The following is a 20,050-nucleotide window of genomic DNA, read 5'->3' on the forward strand; positions in this document are numbered from 1 at the left end:
ATATTTATGATAAATACAAATAGCATAAAACTCATAGGAAACGAGATATTTGCAATAAATGTGTAAAAAATCGATTTTTTGACCTTTGACCTTGGAATATCTGTAGTCGCCGACACCCTACGATAAGTAGGTTTTGAGACAAGTTTTAGGGTGTTGAAATATACGGTTCATAAAAGTTTGTAGCCGACTATCTTCTCATTCCGAGGTGAAACCCTAATTTGCCTGGACTATCCAATGTAAAATTTATAATGACCAGATATTGTCAGTAAGTATTATATATTATATTTACGTTCGATATTAATTGGAAGAACTATTATGTTCCCTTCATTTTTTCAAATTTTTTAATGATGTAGATACTCAAAGACAACCATGGAACATGGTAGAAAATGTCAAAGGAAACATGATAATATAAACAAAGTCGATGTTATTCTGGTATCCAAGTTTGAGCTTTTTTCTAAATGGTTGAGAAATTTCAATACTCTGACAAGATCTATAAACAAAGAAAAAAAGAAAAGCACGTATCCCCTCTCGAAAAAATAGTTAGTAGTAATAACGTTGAGCGAAATAAAAGTTGAAAATGTTGAGCGATAAATGTTTATCATGTTAACGATATCAAATTAAGAATATTATCATATTTAAAAAATTTTACTAGTAACTTCTCATGCTCGTCGTTTAATTATATATCGATTTATACATTTATTATATTAATAATACTTGATATTTTATTATTATGATTTCGTTCATTTAACGAAACCTTCTTCTTTAAGAATTTTTAATTAAAATCTACCCTCTTTTTTTTGCATTTCAATAAAAGAGAGAAAAATAAAGAAAGTGGGAGAAGGAAAAAGTTTACATTTTTTGGTTTATTTAAACTCGAAACCATTAAAACTTATTTTTGGTTTTTTTTCTTTAAATAACCAAGTTTCTTTGAACAAGCATCGTTGCAAGGGAATTAAAAAAAGGGTAAAAAATTATATTTATTATAGCAATATATATATATATATATAGATAGCAACAAAAATATGCAGTTTAATTTCGATAACAAGATCATACTTAAAAGTTTTATAATTTCAAAATTGAGCATTTCCGAACCCATGTTTTGATATACTTTATTTATTTTTCTCTACGTATGAAGAATCCATTATCGTAGTTTCGTTAGATATTATTATTAAACTTTATATAAAACTTTAAACTCTTTCTTTATTTATCTTGTATTCTTCGCTATTTTATCATTTGCGTCATTTATAGTAAAAATCCATTTTTGTTCTTTTTCACTCTTGTTGATAAAAGTTCATTAAGGGAATATCCGGAAATAATTATTACTGGTTCGAGGACACTAACAATAAAATAAACTAACGTTGTTTCCAGATAATTCAGAGATTACCTCTTAAGTTTATCCTTGATGGACGATATTAAGAAATCCTATAAAAATCTCAACAAGCAAGTAATGTATCACACAATAGGATATGAATTATCATTCTTGTATTAAATAGAAAAAAAAAAAGATAAATTAACAAATATATATATGAATATAATACATAATAAAACTAATATGCATTTAAATATTATTTTTATTAAATCCTTTAGTATTTAAAAATAGCTTAGGTTTACATAATAGTAGCATAACCATTTACGTATAAAATTAAACATGTTGAATATGAAACTTGTTCCTATTATTCTTTTCATGAATTCTCGATTTTTCATAAACATTGATTTTATAATATTTATCCGAATTTTTCTATCATAAAAGATACGTGTGTTTTGTGTTGAAAAAAAAAAAAAATAATCCTGAAAATCTTGGAACATAAATACGTACCTTAAGGGAGGCCATATCGGATACGGATCGATGAGTCTGAATAGTTTCCAGTTGGTCCAAACACCAATCCAATTCTTCCATCGTTTCCACGGCCAATTTTATGTAGGTCTCTTCTAAAATGTTCAAATAATGAAGTTATTATATATTTCATTATGGGCTAAGAAAGGTTGAAGTTACAATGGAATATTATTTAATCTTGTTCAATTCAAAGTATGTGCAATGTATATAAATATGTAATGACATTTAATAAAGAAAAATGAAATTCTATTTGATAAATGAAGCCAGAACTCGATGTTAATAAAACTACGGACAAGTTAAATTGAAAAAAAGTTATTAATATACGTTGGTCAAACTAGAAAAATTAAAAATTATGAAAAATGTCAGTTAATAACTAAAATCAACATTGGAAGAGAGTAAAACAAAATGTTTGTAATAAATTCAACGAATTAGCTTAGGAAAAAAATAAAAATCACAGAAAGAAAGGGAGAAAATGAGAAAAGAACGGATTACTTTAAAGAGAAAAAATGTCGTGTTCTTCTGTATTAATAATACATATTAAATATATGTATCTTCAGTTTACTTTGTAAATATAAATTTACATCAAATTATAAAATAAAATAAACACCTATCTGATGTTCCATGACATAATATATGTTTCTTTTCTTTTTTTGAAATAATATTTAGGTACACGAAACGTAAGAAATCATTTGTAAATTTCAAAAATACAAAAATCTTCTCTGTCACGTTTTTAATAGATTTTTGTAAAATTGTTATAAAATATTAATCGATAATTACCTCCGGGTGCAAGGATTCGTGGCTGTGGCGTACTACTACCCTGCGCCCCGCTACTCCTTCGTGATCTATGAAAATAAATGATTTAATAAAATGGGTATTTATATAATCAGTAGATTTAATCGAAAATAAAAAAGATTTAATGAAAGATAAAAAAGATTAATTCACCTGTTGGGAGGGACATTCGTGAGTGATAAGAAATTGGTCCGAACCGCACGAAGAGAAGCGAGTATTTGCGCGAACGGTGTAACAATGAGATCCTCGCCATGACTGTAAAATGAAAAACACATTTTCAATTTCCACATTGTTAAGAAATAATATAATAAATATCCTTTCGAATGAGATCGCTAACGCGCATTGTCAATCGTTTGTCAAAATTTCTCTGTCTAATTTGAAATATATATTTCCTTTTTTTTAAAAAAGATACAATCTATGAATAAAACACATGCAAACATGACCTCGTCTTTAATTATTTTTTTATATATATATATATATATATATATATTATAATAGAAAAGAAAATTGCACTTATGGGATGCAAACGTGCGTCAGAGTTTGTAATTCTTCTTTTATTTATATTCACTATTTTTTTATTCTTCTTTAATTCATATAACCCATATATTTACAAATCACTACAAGGAGGTGGTTTTGGGTGATGTCGTTTTTATTAAAATATTATTTGTTGCAATAACGAATGATCCATATGTCAAATTGTGTCACATCATTTTACATTTTTAATATAAATACATTTAAAAACTGAAAAAAACGTATCGTTGTGCTCTGTGCAAGTATATAGTATTTATATACAACATATACAACATATATATAACATACATATAGAAAGAAATTAAACGGAGTAGTAAGTGTCGGCATCTATGAACAGAAGGATGAACAATTATGATGAAAGCACGTCTCTTTTTCTCACGATATAACTCGAAAGTATTCCCGCCGAAACGTTTCAAAGTAAAATTCTTTGAATATGTTTCATTGTCAGAGGAATTCAATATACTAACATCATAATGGTTTTTTTCTTTTACATTTACTACATTTCGAGTAAAGTTACATAGTTCAAAGTGTCCTGTTCGCGATATCATCGATACGACAAAGAAGATCGTAGCTTTTTATTTTCTTTTAAATTCAAGTTTCAGTATCTTCTTTATTTCTAATCTTTTTTTGTTAACTTTTTAAATAACACCTTGATCATCGTCCCAATAGCTTTTATTCCAATAACAACCATTGGAAAAAAATCCAACCCTATCACAGTTGTTACACAGATGTTTTTATTACAGACGAAACATTTAATTATCTAATGAACGTATTTCCCTTTTTTTCCTCAACTATTTTCATTTCAACGAAAATTTAAGTAACGATATGCACGTTGAAATGTCACGAAGAAATTTTGTAAAAAATCAAAATATTTATTCGATTTGATTGAATCAAAGTGTATAATTATTATCGTTCGATGTGAGAAGAAACACGTAACGCGGTATCCAGCATTTATTTTGCTCGTACGATTATTAAAATAAACGTCTCTCAAAGATTATAAATTGAAATTGTTGAAGAGAAACGCGTGCACATGTGTTCTATTAGTGTAAAATACAAATTTCATTCATAAATTAAACGTATTAAGAGTGGTAAAGAAAATTTACGTTTTCTCAAAATGATACGCAGAAGTTCGAGTTAAATTAAACATCAGCATACCAAATTGATGCCTTAAAGGGACCAGAACCGGATGGATCACGTTATTATTCTAAACAAGTCGAGCTCATCGTCGTCGTCGTCGTCGTCGTCTTCGTCGTCATTCGTCGTTTACTACTTCCAATCCGCAGCATGATTTTTCCGTTATTTGCGTGGGAATGAATGCAAAATGGCGAGATGGGAATGGATACAATTTTACTATACTATTTTCGGGACGAAAATAAAATTTTATTTTACTTTTTCACGAATTTTCGTTTCCTTTTTCTGCCACGTATCCTTTTTTGTTTTTTCCATTTCTCTATTTTCTCCTATTTTTTCTTTTTCTTTTTCTTTTTCTTTTTCTACTTTTTTTACAGTTATACAAATAGACTTTTCTCCGTTCCGAGAAAATGCATTATCTCGAAAACCCATTCGGAAAATTATTCGCTATTCAAATAGCGAAATTCAAGAAAAAGCACGTGTATCTTATTTCTTTAAAAACAAAAAAAAATATATACGTATATTACTCTGCGTTTTGATATTTTTACGAATCTAATCGGATGATCGTAGAAAGACGAAACTATGACCTTCAGAAAGTTTAATATTAATATTATAATGCTGACAAGTTGTTATTCGATTAAATACTATGACCATGTGCAAAAACAACGTAAGTTGTCCGTTCTAGGGATATTGTGCTCAAGTGTTATTGATTATTTATACATAAAAAAAACGGAATGGAAATACGTATATTGTTACATCTATTTCTTCTTTGTTTCTGAAATTTTATATTTTACACAAGATAAAAAAGATAAAAAAAAGAATACAGAAAAAAAAAGAAAAAATAATTACGAACTGTATGATTGCAATATCGAGTTATTACGTTGCGAATCTTTACTTATGTAAATGTTAAAAATAGAAATCTTTCGTAATGTGTTCCATAATTTGTTTTATAGATAAAAATTAATTTAATTAATTAAATATATATAATAATATTCCTGGTACAACGACGTGCAATAATTTAAATCAACATATTTGTTTATTCAAATCACGGGAAAATTCTTGAAAAGTCAAAGGTTATGGAAGAGAGAAACAAAGATAAAAAGAAACAAGTACGCGTATTATTATCAACTATCATATTATTTTCTACAGCATGTAAATCAGATTTCAAAATTGAACCTGCCATAACATGCATTATTCGTTTATTAATTAATTAGTCTGTTTTCGCTAATTGGCTATAAGTTTGAAATTATCAAAGAACGCGGTGTAACTTCTCCCGTTATAGTTTACCGTTCATAATTGGTAGATTTCTCATCTCTTTGAAACAAAAGCGTATGTGAGACGTAAAGGTTCAATGAAAAACATATACATATATATATATATAAGGCATTCCACGTGAAATCGAACACTTTTGACCTCGACCCTTTTCGATTTGGTTGAAACTTTTTTATCATTTTCTATCCCATAGAAAACCTTTCTGACAATTTTTTTCAAATTTTTTTACCCAATTCAAAAAATATATCCGTGGTCACTTAAATAATTTACAAACAGTATATTATCCTGAATTAGAAAATTCTTGTGTATATATAAAAGTATCAATATTAATAATAATCGCGACTAGAAAATCATATGTCATTTTCTTTTAATGTTTCTACATCGTTTCTTGATGAATCTTAACGAGGATCTTTCCAAAGCATAGCTTCTATAATCCTAGAAACTCAAACTCGCGTCAATATTTATCTTACTGTGTAAAGTCATTAAAGTAACTATTATACTTCCTGGAGTATATAGTATTTTCTTCGATTATTATTAAAGATAAAATAAATAAAAAAGAAGAAGGGGAGGGAAAAATAAATAATAACATTGCGTATAATAAATTACGTGATATAAATAATTAATATACTAAATTGTATGTGTAAACTTGTCTTATTTAATATTCTCATATACACGTTCACGAAGATGTTAATATGCATAAATAAAGATTTTGAGAAAATAAATATCTCAAAGGAATGAATATATATCTAATAGATCGAAAAGTCGTTCAGATAACGACAAATTTTCAATTTCCCTTTTAATCGAGTGAAATTTTCTTGAACTATTCTTCTATGTGACGCTTTTCTTGCGTGTATTTCAACCATGCGACGTCTCACTGAATACTTTCTTTCATATTCGACCCGGTAGCAAGTGGTTGTCGTAATAGTTAATTTCCTCGATCAATATGACACACCTCTAACTCCTACGGAAAAGAGAAGTAGGGAAAAATAGGGGGGGATATAAAGTTGCAAGTATGCATCTATATGAGGGAAAAAGAAAGAGAAAGAGAAAGAGAAAGAGAGTACTAACATTCCCAACTGGGTCACCTCGTCAACTAAAGGCCAAGCTTGAACAAAATGTATATGTTTCTCGCACATACCATCCAACCTTTTCTACAAGTTCATCTATCAATCTTTTCTTTACTTTTTCTTTCATCTTTACCTTCCTACACAAATTCAAAATAATTCAGAATTTTCTAGTTTTCTTCTGTGAATTATATTATTTTATACAGTATACAATAATAATAAAAACTATGACCAAAAGTTGCTTTATCGAACTATTATCAACTGTGTGAGTGACGTGTGTTGTGAGTGGTGCCGCCACACGTAGATTCATATTTTTTCAACATTATTAGTGAAGATTCATATTTCAAAATCAAAAAACGAAATATTGTAATTCTATTGTTAAAACAATATTTATTTTGTCTTTTATTTTGTTTTCTATCGGTAAAGCAACTTTTGAATCAACTTGTATTTATATATAAATGTCAAATGGCGTCCTACATAAAAATATGTAATATTACATTAATATTATTAGTTTATTAAAAATATATTTTGGAATTTTTCGGATTTAAATCTACTAATGTTCCTATTTAAATCTAATAACTTGTATGAGTTGAAACTATAAAAGAATATAAATAAAATACAAAATACAAATAATACGTCTTTTTCTCTCAAGATAAAAATTAGAACGAACTAAACAAGCTTGAGTGACGTTAAGCGATTTGTACGATGTTCCACTTGACTTGACTTTTAGTTTAACTACTCACGCGTATGAATCATATTTGGAATTTTAACGGTCTTCATAATTACTTCATATTATTAAATTGCTGAACATCTTCGAGAAGAATAAACAATTTTATCAATTTATTCGTTCGATTATATAGAATAATCCCCATTCGAATACTTTATCGAATTTAAACCAAATCGATTTTATTTTCTAGCTGTCAATTATTATTCTTACAAACAAACAAAATTAATCCATCGAAAAAAGATTAGAAAACAAAAAAATAAATAAATAAAAAGGAGAAAAAAAAAAGAAAGAATGTGAATCGTATCAGCATATCTTCTATTAGCAAACAATTTTCTTTATTGAACGAACAATAGGAAACTTGAAACGACGCAAAAAGACGAATAATGATAAGAAATTGTTCCACGTAATATCTGATCGGATATCCTTCTTTTAATGGTCACAAAGAAAACGAACGAAAAATTGCAAATAGTAGAAAAGGTGAGTTCATTTATTCTGAAGAGATAAAGATAGAGAAAAAAAAAACAAAGAAATAGAGAATTACGTGACACCGTGAATATTGAGTTCTATATTTTAAAAAGAAATAATATAAAGAAAAAAGGTATCGATATTTTGACCACGAACGAATTCGATTTCCTTTAAATTCTTTCTAAATTTTTGCATATATATATATATATATATATGCAAAAATTTAGAAAGAATTTAAAGGAAATCGAATTCGTTCGTGGTCAAAATATCGATACCTTTTTTCTTTATNATAAAGAAAAAAGGTATCGATATTTTGACCACGAACGAATTCGATTTCCTTTAAATTCTTTCTAAATTTTTGCATATATATATATATATATATATTTATTTATTTATTTATTTATTTATACTCCGTCCCTTTCGGGTTTGGAGGGCTTCCGATACAATTTTCCTTTTTACAAAAATTCAACAAACAACTATTATATATTCTATCTCAATACATTTAAACTTTAAAAAAACAATTGCATACTCGAAAAAGAAAGCTCGACACTTTGGTCGTTGGATTAGGATGAATTTTTTATAAAACGACCAGTGATATCGTGTTTTTGAATTTTAGTTTGTCATCTATGTGAAAAATAAATTCCGGATAAGAACTATTATAAATTACTGTCTCGATAGAGTCGATGAAACAAACGAAAAATCTTACGATTGTATTCGTAATTTTACATATATACGTACTATATAACATAATTCATGATGTACCAATCCAAAGAATGTATATAACTAGTTTTTATTTTCCAAAGAGATATACATATATAAATCTTGGCACGAAAACTACCCACGAGATTGGAAATGTCATGCCGATATCAAATTAACAATAAAATAAATCGATTGACGTATCAATTTTATTATTATACAATCGTATAATAGGTAACACTAGCGAATAAAGCATTTGATAAGTGTATAAAAAAAAAAAAAAAGAAAAAACGAACGGACAAATTGAAATCTTGAATAATAAATTATCACGCAAAATAGATAATAATCTATCTTGAAATTAAGGAAACAATATTTTGTAGCTTTGTTCGAGAACAAACGGTTAAAACTATAAAATTTGATTACGTCCTAGCTTATAATTCTCGATATACATATGCACTTTTTAACGGTCCAATTTTTCTTCATTCTTTTCAATAAACCATTCGTATATATTTGCACACAAGTCTATATATATACATATATATATATATATATATATATATAGTTACTAATATCTGCCTATATATTATCTATCCTTTCGTAAAGCTCTACTTTCATTAGTTTCCATTCATCGTTGATCTAATGCCCAACGATCTTGTTTATTTCTGTTCGAGATTCAAGCAGTACATATCGAACGATTCGCTTAACATGCTAGGGCTTATAAAGAAGGGAACGCCAACATAATTCGTTTCGTAAATGAAAAGCACAAAATGAACATCTGGCTATCCTCCAAAAAGAACAACCCACAAAGGAAGAGAGAAAGAAAGAGAGAGAGAAACGGATAGATAGATAGATAGATAGATGGATTGAATGATTTATTTCACGAATTTGTTCATGTCATATTCATATTGCAAGAAATCGCATTAGATGATTTGCTCGACGAAACAATATTAACGAACACTAACAAACATTAACAAGCATTAACAGACGATTAAATATGTAACTAACTATGATTTGGCAAAGATTTGTTTTAAACGTTTTATTTTTGAAATAGTGCCATGAAACTCTATTAATGATTTCATTGAATTGAGAAAACAGTTTTCGTGTAAACCTTGAAATTAAACAGACCTAATTATACAGTGATTTAAAGTACATAGATAGTACTTTAATAAATTTCAATTATAAATAATATGGAACTACGCGTTTGAAATATCTTCTTGTAAATGATAAAATATATATATATATATATATACATAGCAATTATAACGCACAATGAAAAATAAAACTATTGTTAATTATTGAAAATTTGCGATATTTGAAATAAAATAACATTAAAGTTTTAACAATTCTGTGATTTACCTTTTCTGTATCTCTCATAAAAAGGAACAAGGAATATTTAATAAAAAAAGAAAAAAAAAGAAAAACAATATATTGTTATGCATTATATATTCGAGGTTTGATTTGAATAACTTACAAATCCCTTTTGGAAGGTGTCTCGAAACATTGTTCCCAGAATACTGCCCTCCTTTGCGGTCGAAGTCTAAGAGCTGAGGTTGACAAGGTCCTTGGGAGGCCACCGCCAGCTACCCCCCCAACTGCATTGCCCGCCCCCAAAGATGGTGAACTCATACCACCCCCACATCTTTTCAAACCTCCCGTAGTACCCGGGAAGTCGATCATGCCACCACTCGAACCGGACATTTTTAGGCCGAAACTTCTTTAACTTCTTTATTTCCTCCAACCTTACTCCTCCTCCTCCTCCTCCTCCTCCTCTTTTTCCTCTTTCTCTTCTTCTTCTTCGTTGGAATACAATTTTTCTCTTGTTTCAGATTTCCCATCACCAATGATCAACAATCAATATCCCTCGTTTATTTTTCCTCTCCCTTATCATTTTTTCAACGATATTAATCCCTTCTATTTAATAATGATTCCCTGCGTATATTGTTTTTTATTTTTTATTATTATTATTATTATTATTATTATTATTTTCTTCGATAATCATCCCATCGATCTTTCTTTAATTTTGTTTAATAGGAGAGAGAAAAAAAAAGGGAGAAGAGTGTATAATAATCGATACAAATTGTAGGTGAAGGTTTTCCTTATCGATCAGCACTTTCCTCATTCAAGGCCAACCTTCTTTTACTTTTTTCTTATTTTCTCTCTCTTTCGCATTCTATATACTGCGTATAGATGTGTGTGTTGTATTCCGCGTGTCAATTTTAATAATATATTGTTTTTAGTTCTATGTATTGTACGATGATCACAAACGATGGTTCCTCTCCTCGTTTTCACTTTTAGTTAAATACTGCAAATTCGTTTGTTTGTTTGTTTTTTTTTTCTAAGAAAAAGAAGTGAAAAGCATGAAAGGTATAGGATATGGATGTTTCTATAATAACAATGATCGACTTCACGTTCGCCGTTAGATTTTAATTCGGAAATTTGAATTCCTTTCAGGTAGGAAAATACACAGACGTGGTTACTGTGCAACGTAACGATGCGGCTTACGTACAAGGTTACCCTATTGGATAATATCAGCTTGTCTTTTGAATCGAAACGAATGAAGCGAACGTTCATTTCCTCCTCGTGTGTGTAATCGTTTGACGTGAAAATCACAATCACGGTGGATCGCAATTATTACAAAATAACGTGGGTGTTAAGGAAATAACTACGAAAAATGAGATACCTTTATGAGGAAAAACATAAATGTGAAATTATTGAACGAATGATTATGACACATTCATAGCAATCGAATTTTTTTCCACGTGCATATAAGGTATAACAAAAATATCGCGGCTAAATTTCTTCAATGAATCTAAGAACTCATTGTCAGAAAAGAACAAAAATAGGTTACATCAATATAGATCCGATATACTTTATTATTGAGTTATACAATTTTCAAATATTATCTTAACGTTCTCAAATTACATTTATTTAATTCGCTAAAATTCAATCTTATGTGGGATTGAATAATTATATTAGATTCAAATATGTAATCATCTTTGCATGTAAACTTTCAGTCATATTAAATATCTTTAACATCAGAGAGCAAATGAATTACTGCATACTAACAACTATAATTAGGTACATTGCGTCAGAAATCTTAAAATGTTTTCCAAATTTGATAAACAGATAAATTGATGCATAAACATACCTGGAATATTTTATACGAGGAAAGAGAGTATCGTTATTCTAATAAATGAAAAATAATTATCATTCTTAAAAATCTCATAACTGAAAAACAAAATATGCCCAGATCTACGTTGATGTAATTTATGTTTCTTGTCTATGGATAAGGAAATGTTGTTGCGTTATTTTAGTCAGATCTTGAGTAACGTATATGCAATCGATTTCTATATGAAAATTCTGTATTTATCTTCTTTCTATATCTCGCGTAATAAGTTGTAAGAATGTCGTAAGAAGAATCGGCATTGAAAACACGTCATGAGTAGAGAAACGACGTAGAGTAATTTTCTCGTGATCTCACTCACTCTAACATCGTAGCACTTTAAACTGGGACAAGTAGCAACTTATCCAAATGAAACTAATTAGGTTGGTCCCGGGGATACTGCTCGGTTGGCTCGACAATCTCTTTATCTTGAAACTTAAACGCAATGGCAATGATACAATTGAAGTGCTGGTTTCCGCGTTGTTCGAGACACGTAGACGGGACAGAGATAAATGGATGGATAAAGAAAGAATTAAAGAGACAAATGGAAGACCGGAGGCGAGAACCAAAAAGAATCTCATATCCCAATTTGCTCTTACGGTTCTTACAAAAATTAATTTCAATGGGACAAAGGTTTAAAATAGACATCGAATTTGCTATCACGTTTTCATTCGAAAAATGGATGTATTAGAAGAGCTTAACGAGAAACGTAATTCAAAAATTAGATATTAATGAAAGAAATAACCTATAATTTTCTGCTATATATATATATAAGTAAGTATTAAGATAAATGAGTATAAAAAATAGATGAAGCTTTTTATTTAATTGTTACGGTTTTCCAATAAAGAGACATCCTTGTATGACCAATAGGACTACGTGGTAAAGAAAGAACTTTGCTGCTTCATTTAAAGCTTTGTGATAAAAACATAAATGAGCCGTTCTTACGAGTTTTGAAATAAAGCAAGCTTTCAAGCGAACTACTTACTTCCGATCGCGAAGGTCGTTCTTTTGACAGAAGGAATGCGATTGTTAATAAATTGGTGAAATTTAGTGTCGCTCGAAAAACTGCAAGGTGGCAAAGAAAAAACGAATGTGAAGATAATAAATAAAAAAATGAAATTCTCATAAATAAATTGAATAAAAACAAAGAGAAATAAAGTATAAATATATAGAATTTTATCGGAAATATATATTTTGTAAATTTCGATTGATATATTTATCCGTCTATCGAACGATCTCGAATACAATTGACAGGGAAATGTGTTCTACGTGACAGGAAAATAGTTTAAACGCAACGAATTATTGTCTGCGATAAATTTAGAAATGTTCAAGTATATCGTACTCGTTATATCGTTTCCCCGATTCGGTATTGGATCTAAATCACGTTGTTCGTAAAAAGATGAAAAGAAAAAGAAAAAGAAAACGAAAATGATAAAGAAAACCTTAATGTTAAAACGACGATTCTTTTTGAAATTTTTTCGTCCCACGTGTTCACACCTTACGTACGTGACCTTTTCCATAAATTCGAAGATGTGAATGAGGATGCAAGGAGAACAAAAAAAAAGAGATAAGAGAGAGAAAAAAATGGATAAAATTTTTATAATTGAAAATTTCGAAAAATTGTAAAAAAAGTAATACTCTCGTGTGTGTAATATGTTTTTCAATTTAACTAACTTTTTTTTTTTGATATCGTAAATAAACCGTTAAGTTTTGAAGCGGAGCGACGAGTTTTCATTTTAAAGCGAAAATGTCGTCTCAGGGTGGTTATATCGAACGAATGTTCATTCACATAGGTATTACCAGATTTTTCTTTTACTACCTTTGACCCAGCTTTATAACCTCCGATATATTGCGCGAAATTATTCGATCGAGTTGAGACTCCACGGTAAATCTCTTTTCTAAAGCTTTCTACTCTATGCAAAAGGGTAAAAAAGAAAGAGAAAAAAAAAGAGGAAAATGGAGAGAGAGAGAGAGAGAGAAAGAGAGAAAGAGAGACAGCGATTAAAGCTTTTTCAACAGGTTACCATAAACCAAAGGCTCTCAAACTTCTTAAATTTTTTATAACATAAATAAGACTTCAAAAATATGTATACCATTATAAAAACATTTTTCGCTTAAAAAATCAATACATAGGAAATAGTATTTATAATTAAAAAAAAACAAAATCATTTTAAATTTATATTATTCTCGTTAATGAAATTCTCTCATTTGAATATTAAAAAATATTTATCTTAACATTTAATGAAATATTTTTGCGTAAAAATTAAGCAAAAAATATTTTCCGATAAAAATATTAATTAAATAATAAATAGAGTCTCATGTATATATAAATATACATTTTTATTTATTTTTTGCCTTAATCAATCATCTGTCATGCGCAGAATGAAAAATCTTTCAAAGAGAAATATTTGTTTTCTTTTTTCTTTTTAACGTTTCCGAATGAATTTTTTTAGTAAATAACTATACATAAAAGAAAATGTAAAGAATAAAAATGAGTTTAGATAGAACACGTTATATAATAAAAATGATAGAAATATCTTTACTGTACGAAATTACCGTGCAAGGAAGAATCGAGTTCAAATGGGATAAAGGTTGACGTGTAAATAGAGAAAAGAATAAAAGAAATGAAATATTTCGTCTACCCCGTACTTTGAACTGAAGAATCACGAGTGTACTATTTTTATGACGTCCTTGACGAAACAAATAGCAGCTCTCTTCTTAACCACATATATATAAAAACAAAAGTAATGCTAGAAATGCAATACAGGTAAAAACTATTATATCCATGATACATTATCCTCTTCTCTCTCTTTTTTTTTCATTTTCTCTCTTATTAATTAGTTCTTCAAGTAAAACAAGCGAACAAGAAAGGTGTCATTTAACAAAACTAGCGCATATATATTTTTTATCGACGCGAACATACCTATATATCCATGTAACGAGTGATTGATAACGTGATCTCGTTATTATCATCCTTTTTTTCTTTTTTAACAAATTGTAAAATATATACTTATATATATATATATATATGTATTATACAATCGATACTGCGTTGATAAAACCGTGTGTAACATCGTTGAAACACGCGTATACACATATACAAAAAAAGGCATGACATTCAATAGATATATTTTGTTTCACATAGACGAATAGAAGAATAATCATGAAATAGATGAAATTATTTGTATTATTTTTTAATTTTCAACGTAGTATGCATGCGATAAGAAAATAATTTCTTCTTATTATTAGTAAACACGATTTATATTTTTTACGATTTTGTGGAATAACTAATAATAAAACGAAACAAGTTAAGATTTAATTTCCTAATGTCGTGGAAAAAAGAAAATTTATTAGAGGATGTAAAAAAAATGTATTCAATATGGAATATGACAAAAAGAATTTAACAAAACAAAATAAAGAAAGAAAAAGGAAGAGAGAGAGAGAGAGAGAGAAAGAAAGAAATCCCTTTTAAAAATTGCACAATTCGTACGTCGTACGATAAGAAATGCATTCGAAAGCAAAACTGGATATTCGATCGACCTTTTATGGTTGTGTCTAGGGTTTGCCACGATAGAAGAGATGACGTAACGCTTGAAGAATTTCATCCCATGACGTTCGCGAAGAAATCTTTGTCTCTCACGTTTTATCCTTGACTCTTCACAATGTTTAAATATTCATAATAACGAATAACAAATGAAACCAATAGAATCATTAAAAATATTATCAACACACAACACAACATTCAAATAAATTTGTCCTATTTATCAACAATTGAAATTACACGTCCAATAATTTGTCTACGATCGAAAAAAAAATAAAACTAAAAATACAATCATTTGTTTTATCTATTTTCTTTTTTTTTTTTTCTCAAGCTCTCCCCTCCCTTACGCATCTCCACGTACAACTCTGAAGTATAATTCGAAACTGTGCTTCTTGTTATGTAAACCGAACTATGTTTAGCTCAACTGCGAATTTGTGTGAATGTTTTCAATTCGTAAGTTTTCAAAAGAAATTTGATTTTTTTTTTTTTTTTTTTCGTAAACCTAGCCAAATTTGCGATACCTTATCTCAATCATCGTTAATTAAGAAAGTCATTCATAAGAATGAAATTTTGGCAACGTATCATTGATTCTTTTTTCTGACGAAATATTTTTAATACAGGAAAGAAACACGATTTCTTATTTACAACAACGTCATTGAACATATCACTAACGTCATCAATAAAGAAATCCTATTGAGAATTAATCTTCGTGATGTAACGAATTCATCGGTAAGGAAGTCGTACCTGTGAAAGGGGATCTCAATAAAAATCAAATGAGATTTGTATACAAAGAAAAAAAGAAAAAATAGAAAATCGTGAAATAACATAGAAAACTTATTTTGATATAAGGAAGAAGTTCCTTCAAGAATCACTTTTAAAATGTATCTTACAATTTTTAATAAAAAAAATTGTCTGGAGGATAAAAATACCAAAGGTATTTAAAATTTTATAAAGTATGATTGATTCCTCCACTTTATATAATGGAATTTTTAATATATTTATATTACAAATATCGAATATCGCTTTTCCAATTGCTTTAGCTTCCGCGAGTAATTATCTTTTGCTATTTTGCAATTTTTTTTTATAATAGTGTATAATAAAATGATAATATAGTAATATTATATAATAATAACTAAATGAATTAAATTCGAGATCCTAGTTGTATTATATTTAAATATACAACCGTGGCCGCTGAAATTTTTCTTCCACTATAATAAATATCTTTAAAACCATGCAAAAAAAAATGGATTAACGTATTCGTAACGATAAAAAAAACGTGTTGGAAAATAAATGAGATGACCGGGTGAATCCTATATACAAGTAGGAGAATATTATTGTTAATATTTCATCAGCAGAAATGTTATAATAATTCCGGCAAATAAATATACAATTAGAGTACATTAATATCATATTTAAAAATCTTATAACTCGGCAATGTGTTATATTTTCAAACTCCTATTGATGTAAAATATATTTTTGTCTATAAGAAGAGTATGAAGAATGTATTACAAAAGTTTTCCTATTTATTTTTATTACACTCTTTATATACACATAAAACTATTTTTGTGAACCGATTTATATAAAGGAATATGTTTGCAGGAACGGACTTTTGTTAGGATAAAGATAAAAAAAAACGAAAGCTAGTACGACACCCTTCGTAACGAAACGTTCCTGTTATCGAATTTTCTCTTTCCTGTCCTCCATCGTTGATAAAACTTCAGCCTCCTATCTAAACATTTTCCCTAAAGGGGAATTAACCCTTCAAATTGTTGAATGACAAAGAAAAAACGTAGTATAATTTTGAAGGGAAATAAAATAAGAAAAAAAAAGTAATCAAGAAATAAATATCTTGAACGAATAAACACGTATACGTTAAATACAAATTATTCAAACTTTGTTAAATGAAAATTAATAACACGAAGAAAAATATCATGGTTATTATCAAAAGGACGAGAGACAGAGACATTTACTTTATTATCGAACTCAATATTAAACTAGTCAATCCGATTAAAACCAATCTAAGTGAACAATTTTGCTTTGTTACAATCGAATTCCTCATCGATTTTGCTTATTTCTCTTGGACAAAAGATATACTATATCGCGTCCTCCATTTGCCATAGTGCTTAGTCTGTCGGTATAACCAAAATGTGGTTTAAACTGCGTGGTTTGACTGCTTTTCCTATCAATGGAAACTGTCAAATGAACTCGACCTAATGTAAACTGACAAAAGTTACTTAATCTTCTACGCTTTAAGCAAAACTTCGGATTAATGTTTGTAAGAAAGCTCGTCATTACGAGTTGATTAACGAGAGAATACATTTATAATTTCATAAGAAAAAGAAAAATAAGATAAATAAAAATAACGGTGTCTCACTGAATTTACAACGTATTTAATAAAATCATGATCAATATCAGACAAACCAGGAGAATGATAATAGTTATCATGAGTCACGAACGCCCTCAAGAGCCAGGATAAAATCTTATCGAATCGAACGAATAATAATAAACGAGTAATAATAAATAATATGGAACATTTTTACGCTGATTGGCTTTCTCTTCTCTCTCTCTCTCTCTCTCTCTTTTTCTTTTACACGCATGTACACTCATATACATATGCACAGACACACAGAACGCATAAACGAGGTTGTATTGAAAAGCGTCATTAATGAACCTTATTCTTTTTCAAATTTTTCGAACAATAGACCAATTTTCAAATATATTTACAAATAGAAGAATACCTACGAACAGAATGATACAAACCGATTGTCTATCAAAGCGCGATAAGCCTAAGTTCATCGACCGACTGTGATCGAATAGGGAGAAGATTGAAAAAGAGAAAGGAAACGTGTACGCGTGTATGAGTGTCGATATAAATACGAATGTATGAGTGACAATGAAAGGTATGGAGGATGATTGATCGACGAACGTGTTCTATACTTTCTTTAGGGTTAAGGAAATGACGAATAATGAAATACAATGTGATATAACAAATGATAAAAAGGGAAAGAGAATGAGACACGATAAAACGTACGTGTATGAGACGACGAACGTTGTCAAACACCTCGTGTTTGCCGCGATGTCGAATACTGGCCGGGGTGTTCTGGTTTCGCAGAGATTTCTCGTGGGGGTAGGGACGATAAAGAGAAGGGGGAGGTAGTACGTGGGTTCACGATTTGCGCGGGAAGCATGCGCGTCGTTACCGCGCATTATCTTTTCTCTCTTTCTCTCTTTATCTCCCTATCTCTCTCTCTCTCTCTCTTTCTCTCTTATTTTTACTCTTACACACTCGCTGTCCTGTCTGCACGATTATCGGTAATTGTCCCCTTCTCTATTTATATATACATATGTATATATATATACATATATACATACATATACATATATTTCTTTCTATTTCTCATCATTGAGAGGAAATAAGAAAACCGAGAGAGCTTTACTAACTCATCAGAAAATCGGCTACGTTCCAGCATCGAGTGACCGAAATTATTCATTTCCTACGCATAACCGATCAAACACGTTTATTCGCGACACATGACACACATGCTTATGCATTGTCACACGATTCCAAGCAAAGTTCATCGATGCAACTAGCGAATTTAGTGAAACGGAAATATAATGGGAACGCGCGCGCGCTTGCATCATCTTCTCAATGACGCTAGGTATTATATATATATATGTGAATAAATTTGAAAGGATATTAGGAATAACTAAATTGCTTTTCTTTACTTTTGTTATTTATTTTACCATTTTCTCTCTTATTTCCTTCTAGATATTTGTAGTTTTGACGATACGCGACGAAGTGGAAAGGTTACTTTTCTTTCTTCCCCCGCGATTTTACTTTCTATTTTCTTTTTTATTACTTTTTTCTTTCTCTTTTTTTTTTATCATGAATCAACGAAGCTCACAGAAAAATTCGTTAAGAATCTTAAGTTATAGTTCATGAAAGAAACATTCAGACGCGCTTGTTCCGATCGTTCGGCATTTTCTTCTTTGAATTAATCGCTTTCACAAGTCATCTACCAAGCCAACTGTAATTTTCTTCAAAAGAAAAAATTCATGAGGCTTGAGTTAACTTGGGTAAAATGCATTAGCCTTGTCAAACATGTTAAAAATCGAACGTATCGTGGCCCACGTTCATTTTCTGATATCCACTCGTATTTTCTCTTTTCTTATGCTACAAAAAGAAAGAAAATAAAATCACTAAATTATAAGGAAATCATATTATTCGCGTTTCTTCAAATTCTGAAAAAAAAAAAAAAAAATAAAAAGAAAGAAAATGAGGGAGAAAGATAGAATACTATTATTCGTTTCTAGAGAAGAGAGTTTATGGATATAAATATTTTATGAATTTTACGAACTTTTTCAACGAATATATAATCTTCGAAATTTCTTACGGTTCGTCGTAAGGTAAGGAATAATATTATGGAAATAAATTATTCTAATCGATTCGGCTTTTTTTTTCATTACGTTAGCGCTATCGAAACTCGTCAAACTCTTATCTTTTAACTTTTCGTTTTATAACGAATTTTTCACGAACATAGAGTAAAATCATTTTAAATAACGAATGAAGTATAAGAATTTTTTATTTTTTTTTCGCGATCACGGTTACGTTACTTAAAAGCAAAATCATGCAAATTTTTCGTCTAATAAATATTATTTTATTATCCGATAGAGTAGATTCCAAATTAACAATACAAATATATATATATATACATATAAACAAATATTTTTCTATTATAAAATTGTACTACAATATTGTGTAAAAAATATCGTGTATCGTCTCAATAATATCGTGGCTGTGACATTGTCACGAAACGTTTATTATGGCTGGTATAAC

The 20,050-nt window shown here is 29.1% G+C and overlaps 1 protein-coding gene and 1 long non-coding RNA gene across 15 annotated transcripts in view; both read right to left on the reverse strand.

Annotated features, from left to right (window-relative positions):
• Positions 1-20,050, reverse strand: part of LOC106785808 (cAMP-specific 3',5'-cyclic phosphodiesterase) — a 325,274-nt gene that overhangs the window by 36,739 nt on the left and 268,485 nt on the right. For 13 of the 14 annotated variants that reach the window (XM_014746594.1, XM_014746604.1, XM_014746658.1 and 10 more), the window contains 3 exons: positions 2,777-2,878; positions 2,612-2,676; positions 1,817-1,929 (listed from right to left, as the gene is read on the reverse strand). In XM_014746594.1, the coding sequence (XP_014602080.1) occupies positions 1,817-1,929; positions 2,612-2,676; positions 2,777-2,878 (280 nt within the window). Of the gene's footprint in view, positions 1-1,816; positions 1,930-2,611; positions 2,677-2,776; positions 2,879-9,980; positions 10,444-20,050 lie in introns of those variants that run through there. The other variant, XM_014746664.1, reaches the window with a different exon arrangement.
• LOC106785889 lies at positions 10,711-19,509 on the reverse strand. The gene is made up of 2 exons (XR_001381582.1): positions 18,245-19,509; positions 10,711-10,811 (listed from the first exon to the last, which is right to left on the reverse strand). It is a non-coding gene; the product is annotated as an uncharacterized LOC106785889 (long non-coding RNA).

This window comes from Polistes canadensis, unplaced genomic scaffold (assembly GCF_001313835.1).
Source record: "Polistes canadensis isolate GaletaPanama2010 unplaced genomic scaffold, ASM131383v1 scaffold_3, whole genome shotgun sequence".
NCBI lineage: Eukaryota > Metazoa > Arthropoda > Insecta > Hymenoptera > Vespidae > Polistes > Polistes canadensis.